This window comes from Pempheris klunzingeri, chromosome 17 (assembly GCF_042242105.1).
Source record: "Pempheris klunzingeri isolate RE-2024b chromosome 17, fPemKlu1.hap1, whole genome shotgun sequence".
In the NCBI taxonomy this organism is placed as follows: domain Eukaryota; kingdom Metazoa; phylum Chordata; class Actinopteri; order Acropomatiformes; family Pempheridae; genus Pempheris; species Pempheris klunzingeri.
This window is the reverse complement of record NC_092028.1, coordinates 657,744-667,441: the sequence shown is the minus strand read 5'-3', so window position 1 is coordinate 667,441 and position 9,698 is coordinate 657,744. Positions and strand designations below refer to the sequence as shown.

General features: G+C 48.5%; 1 protein-coding gene and 1 long non-coding RNA gene across 2 annotated transcripts in view; both read left to right on the top strand.

Moving 5' to 3' along the window:
• The first annotated feature begins 1,032 nt into the window (after nucleotides 1–1,032).
• Nucleotides 1,033–4,324, top strand: LOC139217020 (uncharacterized). The gene is made up of 2 exons (XR_011585592.1): nucleotides 1,033–3,556; nucleotides 3,603–4,324. It is a non-coding gene; the product is annotated as an uncharacterized lncRNA (long non-coding RNA).
• A 1,780-nt stretch (nucleotides 4,325–6,104) lies between these two features.
• Nucleotides 6,105–9,698, top strand: part of kpnb1 (karyopherin (importin) beta 1) — a 22,595-nt gene continuing 19,001 nt past the window's right edge. Inside the window, exons 1-2 of the mRNA XM_070847503.1 lie at nucleotides 6,105–6,429; nucleotides 7,386–7,444. Coding sequence (XP_070703604.1) covers nucleotides 6,390–6,429; nucleotides 7,386–7,444 — 99 coding nt within the window. The 5' untranslated portion in view covers nucleotides 6,105–6,389. The remainder of the gene's footprint in view (nucleotides 6,430–7,385; nucleotides 7,445–9,698) is intronic.

The following is a 9,698-nucleotide window of genomic DNA, read 5'->3' as shown; positions in this document are numbered from 1 at the left end:
AAGGTGACGTTAGCCCCCCCCCCCCCCCCCCCCCCCCACACACACACACACACAGTCAGAAAGCTGAGGGTTTGTCTCTGAAGTGGCAGCAGTCTTAAACAGTTTGTGTCACATGCAGAGTCAGAGGATGAGTGTGAATCAGACAGTTTGGGAGCTACGCTAACAGTTTCCCTCTGCTTGCAGTCTTTGTGCTAAGCTAGGCTAATCACGCCTGTGTCTCTGTGCTGGGATCCGTTCTCTGACCGGGGGAGTGTTTCGCCCCAAGATGTTTTCTGAATGAAGTCTGGTATGGTTACAGAGTTACCCATAACACCCCTCTGTGCTGGTCCTCAGTTCACGCATGTCCTTCTCAGAGGGAAGCTGTTATTGATCAGACTATTGATTAATCTGCATTTCTGTGCAGACAAAACATCCGACCTTCCCGTTCTCACTGTCCGTAAACACAACGCCCCCAGCGGTGTGTCCAGGGACAGTTTCAATAAAGGTTTTTTCAAACAAGGCGACTCCGTGTCGACAGAATCGGAGAGAGGCGCCGCCGTGATCGATTCTTTAATCTTCCGGCTTAAAAAACTAATCAATTAGTCAAACTTTCTGTCGATCGATGAGCCTGTTTCAGTTTGTTGTACAAACTTTATTAGTATTATTCTTCAGGACAAAGTATCAGTAAGAAGACGTCTTTACCTCTTGGCCGTCGTGTCCAGGCTGCAGTCAGAGCTCCCATCATAACCTGTGTGTGTGTGTGTGTGTGTGTGTGTCTGTGTGTGTGTGTGTGTGTGTGTGTGTGTGTCTGTGTGTGTGTGTGTGTGTGTGTGTGTCTGTGTGTGTGTGTGTGTGTGTGTCTGTGTGTGTCTGTGTGTGTGTGTGTGTGTCTGTCTGTGTGTGTCTGTGTGTGTCTGTGTGTGTGTGTGTGTGTCTGTGTGTGTGTGTGTGTGTGTGTGTGTGTGTGTGTGTGTGTGTGTGTGTCTGTGTGTGTCTGTGTGTGTGTGTGTGTCTGTGTGTGTGTGTCTGTGTGTGTGTGTGTGTCTGTGTGTGTCTGTGTGTGTGTGTGTGTGTGTGTGTGTCTGTGTGTGTGTGTGTGTGTGTGTCTGTGTGTGTCTGTGTGTGTGTGTGTGTGTCTGTCTGTGTGTGTCTGTGTGTGTCTGTGTGTGTGTGTGTGTGTCTGTGTGTGTGTGTCTGTGTGTGTCTGTGTGTGTCAGACGAGTCACAAGATTTAACAGAAACGTCTTGATTTTTCTCTCATTAAAGTCACAAAAACGTTGAATTATGGATTTGGAGCGGCGCCGTCTGTGGCGTGATGAGTCATGAGGTCGATCAGCCTCGCAGAGTGAAGCCGTGTGACTGCACATTTCTGACTTCAGAAAATATTCAGAAATTATTCTTTTTTCCTCCGAATGTCCCCTGACTGATTTTTATTTCTACCTCCAGTCGGTGTTGACGTACCACCGGGAAACGGTAAACCAACGATAACTCTTTCCATTTGAGCAATCTGATCAATAAACAGTCGGAGCTCTTAGACGAGGGATTTTTTTACTTTTCTGTTGAGCAAACACTTTCCCCCTTTGCGCTAAGCTAGGCTAACAGTTACCCCCAGCTTCCGGTCTTTGCGCTAAGCTAGGCTAACAGTTACCCCCAGCTTCCGGTCTTTGCGCTAAGCTAGGCTAACAGTTACCCCCAGATTCCGGTCTTTGCGCTAAGCTAGGCTAACAGTTACCCCCAGCTTCCGGTCTTTGCGCTAAGCTAGGCTAACAGTTACCCCCAGCTTCCGGTCTTTGCGCTAAGCTAGGCTAACAGTTACCTCCAGCTTCCGGTCTTTGCGCTAAGCTAGGCTAACTTGACCCTTCTGTCTTCAGGAGGTGAAACACATCCTCTAAACTGTCGGACTGCACCTTTAACTGTCTCGCTGACTGACAGGTGTCAGTATTTTTTGAAGTTGGGCGTCGTGATTGTCGCAGGTGGAGGGTGTCCAGGTGTGTGTGTGAGAGAGAGAGAGAGCCTCAGAGTGTTGAGCGTGGGCCTCGATCGTCCCTCCTCCCTGTCTTGTTTTCTCAGGAGTTTAGTGTCTTTGTTTCTCTTTGAATCAGGTTCTAATTTATTTTGTGCCACAGCAGCTCCCGTCAGTCCAAACACACATTCCTGCAGCGTCTCCGCTTGTTTTCCACGTGATGAACGGTTTCAGCCGAGAGCAGAAGGAACGTGAGCGGTTAGACTTCAAGTCTCATTGTTACGCTTTAAGTTCTAATTTTCCCACATTGCCTCGACTGTGTTTTCATTTTTATCTCCACCCACTCGTCTGTTTTCTGTTTTCTCGGCTCTGACAGGCGTCCGTAGTTTTCACGTCGTCGGATCAAAGTTTCAGCTTTTGATTTGCTGCCGATTTTGTGGCGAATCAGCTGATTTCAGACGTTGAGATGAAAGATGTGAAAGGCTTGGTGTTGGTTAGGTGTGAACTGGCTGTCTCCATGTGAGGCAGCAGCACTGAGGGGGGGGTATTATTTACGTCATATTTCACGGTGTTGTATTTCAGACGACAAACAGCCAAACAAATCATGGACTGCAGTTTAACGATTAAAAGATCATCAACATTGGTTTTGTCGGGGTAGAGTTCAGTGGACGGGTCGCCTCATACTGGCTAGCATGTTAGTTAGCGTGTTCCACGTTAGCTACACAGTTTCCTGTTAGCTTAGTAGTCCCATATTAGCTAGCTGGTACGGTTCTGCTGCACTGCTGTCAGAGAAAAACTGACGATCAAAGATGAGAAACAGAATCTGCTATTTAAAAAGAGGATGAGCGGGAAATTGGCCACAATCACCAGCTAGCTAACATTAGCTAGTATGCTAATCAGGATTTAGCCCTAGCAGTTCAAAGTCATCCTGAGTCTTTGGCTGTGCTTTGCCGCGGTGTTGTTAGCCCATTAGCAAGCCAAGGTAACAAGCTAACAGTAGTTTTCTAGCTAGTGTTAGCTCATTACGCAGTGGAGGAAGGAGAACGTTAACCACAATCACAAAAATTAAAACTGAAGATGAATACGTAAAGAAAATTTAAATTTATTCGTATGTGCAAGTTATGCTAATGTTAGCATGTGAGCAAACTACTATGTACGCCACTATTTTTAAAAAGTGCCAATTTATTTCCCAAACCTGAGACCTTTTTAGTCTTACCTAGTGAGCTTGGTTAACAAGCTAATACTTACAAGTTGGGCAGCTGTTTTGACGCAAGCTACCATGTTGGCGTCGTAGCGCGTGCATATTAGCTTGCTGGTTTTATTGATTCAAATAAAACCAGAAGGTTAAACAAAATCAGTGTTTGTAAAATCAGCCGTCACATATCACAAACAGTCGCTAGCTAGTTAGCTCATTAGCAAGCGTAAGTAACAGGCTGACATTAGCAGGCTAACTGGTGTTAGCTGCAACATTAGCAACTCCTGGAGGTTGTGGACAAATAACAGTTAATGGAGTTGAAATGATTTGTCATGTAATTGTTCAGTGTTTACAGGAAATAAATATTTTAGGGTTTTGTGTCAAAACGGGTAGAAGCTAACGTTAGCTAACTGTTGACAGTGAGGATGAGGCGAGTTTTGCAGCCTGGTTCTTGTTATTAAAAAGTGGCAGCAGTGCAGTGGAGGTGACCCGCTGTAGAACAGGAAGTGAAGAGTATTCGTAGATAAATTTGACTTTGCCATGAAACGCCTCGTTGTGCCATAAACTCGCCGGATCAACGTCTCACTGTGTTCAGACTCTTCACGGGTCTTTTTTGATATTTTATTTTTTGTACTCAGTTGTGATCTAGTCGTCTGTTTTTTTTCTGTTTACTGTGACTGTATCGTGGGCATCGACGCCTCGCATGCTCTGTTAATGATGCGTTATCACAGCTTCAAACTTTGCCTAGCAACAGGTGAGGAGAACAAATCTGATTGGACGATAATCCCTGACTCCTGAAAGCTCTTATCCAATCAGACGCCCAGACATATCTCGCCTTCTCTCTTCTCTATCTTAGTAAGAACGGAGTCTCTCTGACTTTATCGATGTTTTAAAGATGCACTGGATCATCATCATCATCATCATCACTGCTTCATCCTCACCTTTTGCCAAATTTAGTTTTTGTTGTGAAAGGGGGCATTTTATCCCGTGTTTTTCTTTCTTTGCTTTTTGTTCTTTTTTTTTATACTTTGTCCATGACTCTTCCGTTGTGTTGATGAAAAAAAAAAATGAGGAAGAAGTTGGAACAAAAAGTAAAAAGAGACACAAAAAGACCAACTCAAGGCAGCTACGTATGAGTGACTACTGTAAAATGACTAACTAATAAAGAAGCAATGGGTTTGTTTTTACACCCCGAGTGTGACTGTGTCTGTTGGCAAAGAGAGTCGTCTCTGTGGAGAGAGGACGTCCAAACTCTGGTTCCTCTGGAGGCTTCCACAGCCTCCTTTCTACAGCACGCCACTGCCAGAGACGAGGCCAGAGCAGCACCTCGACGCTGCTGACGGGACCGTCCGGTCGATGGAGCCGTCGAGACGGTTCCCTCGGTAAAAACCTTGTGGCGGAGTTCGATCCCACGTCCAGACCTCTGCTCTGCTGAGGGTGAGATCTGTTCATAAAAGCTGTCCAGTCTCCTCTTCTTACTGGAGTGCAAACTGTTTGTGAGTCACTTTATTCCTGAACTTTGCGTCCATCGGATCTTCATCAGAGCAAACAGGAAACAGCCAGGCCCCTCCCACTCAGGGGCGGCCCGCAGCACACCTGTGCGTGCCTGCTGGTTGAAGCTCGGCCTCCTGGGAAATGTAGTTTTTAGCCACTAAATGGAGTACTGAGGCGTACAAAGAGGAGCAATACTTGGTATGAACTGCAAAAAGGGAGTGAACATGGTTAGCTCAGGAGGAGTGTATACAGGAAGCACAGCGAACAGCCTGATAACGTAGTGAAGCAGTCACCAATAAACACTGACGATAAAGATCAGAACTGATCAAATACTGTGGGCAAGTTACGCTAACTAAGACATAGGCCTTAAGTGTCAGGTTTTCTCCAGCTGGCAGATCAGTGACAGGAAACCAAGAGACTGAAAAGTTAAAGGCTAGTTTAACAGATTCACATGTTCATCGGGTCGGGTTTGTTTTATATCATGTGACCTTATCGCTATTTTGTTATTTGTTGCTCTGTTTTTACCTTTTGATTGACTTTTGATAGCATCGCAAACTCTCTATGGTACTTCTGCAGTGACCATGAAGAGCTGCTGCCTCCGGTTCAGCTCGGTAGCTGAGTAAATGTATTTTCTTCAGACTGCTCCTTTAACGGTTTGCTTGTTTTTAAACTGAGCTAATGTTTTTTTAAATCAACCTCACCTATTATTAAAATAATAACCATTATATAATTGATATTTGATAAGAACAATAATAAGTACACAAAATAAAAACATCTCGATTCCCGCGCGTCCGTGTGTGCGCATGCGCGGCGGAGCGTGGTCGCGCGAGACACTGACGAGAGGAGTGTTCTGCTGCGTTCAGGGGCTCCTCGTTAACTGTGGACTCCGGTTTGCTGCTCGGTTAAACAGTGAAATATCAGATGTGTTAATGTGGACGTCAGGAGTGACATTAATACTCATCACGCACCGTGATCAATCAGTAAAGGCTGATCAATGATCATTGTTTTCACTACTTGAACCTACAGAACATTTCCCACTAAACACTAAACAGGGTGGAGAGTTTAAACAGAGTTTAGGGTTCTTTTGTAAAGTCACTCTGATATCTGGCAGCTACTGAATTGAGTTTATTACTAAAATATGTCTCCAATCGTTCCTAAACTGGATAAAGGGAAAAGGTCAATTTATAAGGAAATTGTTGATGACTTCTAGAAGTAAAGGAGTCTTATGTAAAATTCATTAATGTGTTTATTCTGAACAAACATACAGAAAAAAAAAGCGTACACACAAACTAGCCGTCATCTCTATTCTATAAAGCAGAGACAGAGAAACAAAGGGACTCTAATCTGCTGAATTGTGTCTCGCCTCTGCGTTAACCGCACAGCCGTAAAGCGTCCGGACGGCCGTGAAGGCAGCACGTCGCCCTGCCGTCAGAGCGTGATATCCTTCCGCGGGGAGAAGCGCGCGGCCCTTTCCCTCCCGACAACACAGGATGCGAACGGGCGGCGGTGAAGAGACGAGACGGTACTCTGCGCCACGGCCGGTAACGTTTCCCGCACCATCCGAGTGAAGAACACCCAGCTAGCACCGGGGAACCTGCGCCTCCATTACCACCGACTGAACCCGCCCTGTGGCTGGCACCGACGGAGCTCCGTGGAAGAAATATAATCCGCTGTGAGCGCTGCGCGGCAACCGAAACTACCGACCGACCGACCGAGAGAGAGAGAGAGAGAGAGAGAGAGCGGCAGCCGGTGGACGGAATGGAGCTCATCACTATCCTCGAAAAAACGGTCTCTCCAGGTGAATATCAGCCCCGCGCACATCACACACACTACACGCCCGCCCTCCGAGCCTGGAGCTCCGCCGGGGAGCTGCCAAGTTGGCGCGGCGGCGGTTAGCTCTGGTGAGCCGGTGAAAGTTTGAAGCGGGGAGGAGGGAAATGCCTCGCTAGCGGGCTGCTAACTCGCAATGCTAACCTAGCTAACGCTCCGGCCTCAGCCTCCGCTCATACCGCTGGTGACTTAGCACTCTGTCCGGCGGCTCATCGCAGGCAGACGGTGCGATCCGCCCGCCAGCCGGCCCAGGTGTGCTCCAAACACGCTGTCATATCTCAGGAACGTGGGTGTAGCTCGGCGGAGGCTAATCTGACAGCTGCATGTAGCATGTTAGCAGCCGACCCTGCCCATGCCTGAGTTAGCCACTGGGCTAGCGCGTTAGCCGTTAGCATGTATCATTCAAACTATCGGCCGCTTCTCCGCACGCCTGCCCGAGCTAACGTTACTTTTGAGCCGCTGAGAGGACAGAAAAGTTGCCCCAGTTGTTGTATCACTTACGCCCCGCAGCTTTAAGCCGAGTTAATGTTCTTTTAACCGCTTTGCTGTTTGTCCAGAAAACTTTTATTTCCGTCACTCTGAACGTGCCCGGCGGACGGCTAACGTTAGCATGCTAGCCGAATGTGAATTGCTCCGCGGTGGCTAACGCGCACGTTGGAGCCTCGGCGTGTTCCTGCAGCCTGGAGCTCCAGCAGTCCGATCAAACCTGGATGTTCCTCATTAGTGGACCACAGTCGCATTAATTCGGTGTGATCGGTTTAGACTCGTTGCTAAACCGCCCAGTTTCCGGCTGCTGGCACAACCTTCGTACTAAAGTCGTGCGTTAGCCTTCCTGCTAACCGAATCTGGCAGCTAATTAGCTAACATCACATTGAATAACCCTCTCCCCTCCTCTCCCCCTCCCTCTCCCCGCTCTCTCCTCAGATCGGAATGAACTGGAGGCGGCACAGAAGTTTCTGGAGCAGGCGGCGATAGAGAACCTGGTTAGTTTGGTGTTTTTGTGGCGGTGTTACGGTGCAGCAGGGTGGGGGACAAGCTAGCTGACATGCTGCTACAGGCTGCATGGATGGAGCACAGAGGAGCTCAGGACAGCTGGAGCCCGCCCGGCTTCTGCTTCCTCCACCCCCCCCACCCACCCACATTCTCTCTCTCTCTCTCTCTCTCTCTCTCTCTCTCTCTCTCTCTCTCTCACACACACACACACTCTCAGCCTGCTAGCGTTAGCATTTCATGGAGGCAGCTACACCCATGTGATGTGGTGAGGGCTGCAGGTCTGTGATCGCACTCCATCTGGTCTGTTAGATGTTTAAAGGGTCAGTCCACCCAATTTATAAAGCCATGTCCAGTCTTCCCTCAGGTTCTCTGTTCACTCAGCTGTCTGAGACGTCTGCCTTCACCTCACAACCCATTAAAAACACAGCAGCACACATCCAGGCCGCCCGCAGGTCCTGGAATTACTGGAAAGTCATGGAATTAAAAGTCCATTCCAGGCAGGGACAGTCAGGAGATGATGATGATGATGATGATGGGGTCAGGTGATGAAGTGTCGGGCATGGCTATTTCTCACTTATAAAAACAGAAATGTGTTCATTAACCAAACTGAGGTTTTTGCAAGCGTTGGTGATCTTCGTCGTCTTCGGCGGTCTCCGGTTTCAGCTGCGTCCTGATTGGCTGCTTACATAAAACCTCAAAGGCCCACATCTGATCTGAAGGCTGTTTTAAAATGATGTCTTTCATTCACTGTGTTACATTTACAGGTCATGGAAAGTCCTGGAAAAGTTAGGGAGTTTGGCATTGAACTGCTCCTCAGGGAAGTCCAGCCAACGGTGATGTTTAGCTCCCATCGTTAGAGGACAAGATATCAGAAAATGTTCATGTAGCGTCTTCAGGCCTCCGACCAGCAGGTGACTGTCAGGAATAATAAGTCTGGATAGATGAGCCAGGCCAGATATCGGCCCCCCTGACTGATGAGGATCCAGATTAGCCCCCGACCGCCGTCCCGTGGTGCGTTTAAGTCATGACGTGGAAACAGCACGGACACCCCAGAGAAGACGTGATTGATCTCTCTGAGCGTTTAAACATCACGCTGACGGCTGTTTCCTGTTTGACATCTAAAGTCCTGACGTCTTGTTGGGGTTAAGGCTGCTAAATAACTGTTGGTGACTAACGGTTTACTAAAGTTTCTCACCATCAACCAAACATTTCCGGCGGTCCACCACCTTTCGGTGGTTCTGGCGCGTTCGCCTTCGACCGTCATCGTTTGTTCAGGGGAACTTGAGCAGTCAGGAACACTTCCCCAGATCACTGAAGTGTCATCAGACCGTCGGTACATCTGTAAGGCCCAACGAGGCACACACTGACACACTTACTAGCTACTTTCAGCAGGTGGAGTTTTCTCCGTCATCATGGACTCTTCCTGTTGCCCCACGGCGACAGAAAAACCTTGGTGAGCTGAGACGGCTGCTCAGATGGAGCTGAAAGCTCCGGAGGAGGCTAGTAAGAGGCCCTTTATCGGTGCTGATGTTCCTGGAGGTGTGTGTGTCTCTTTGGGACAGTTGGTGTGTGAGATTGGCTGAGGACAGCTGGGCTGATGGGAGTTGTAGTCCTTGTTCAGGTGTGCCCACAGCGCCACCATGTCACTCCCATCTCACCGTGTGTGTGTCAAACTTTTCATACTCGTCAGCCCAGTGGGGAAGTTTGTCCCTCCCTGCCTGCCGTAGAGCTCAGTCATACACAGTGAATCACAGCTGTCTGTCTCTGAGCCTCACCTTCAGTCAGGTGGGGGCGTGGAGGAAACGCGTCTCCCAGAGCGCCCCCATGTGTCGGGACCTCACAGGGAGGAGGTGTGTTCAGGGTCACGGGGGTTAATGATGCAGCCACAGAGCGGAGGGGTGATGAAATGAGCTGGTGTGTGAAGCCTCCGTCAGGACGGTGCAGCACATGAGAGTTCAGACATTTAAGATTTTCTCTAAGTTTTATTTTGACAACAAACCACAAATTAAGGAGAGAGAGAAAAAACAAAGTGGGTGAAGAGCAGGTTTGAGGACTCGTGGTGAGGGAGGTGTGATAGACGTCCCACTGTGGGTCCTGGTACTAACGGACCGAAGACTAAAACGGTTCTCAGGGTTTCTCACTAATGTCACCGTCCCACTTCCTGGTCCACCTGGTCCACTGTCGCTGCGTCCTGAAGTGGCTCCTGGACAGTCAGGGAACTTTGAGTCTTATTCAGTTAGAACT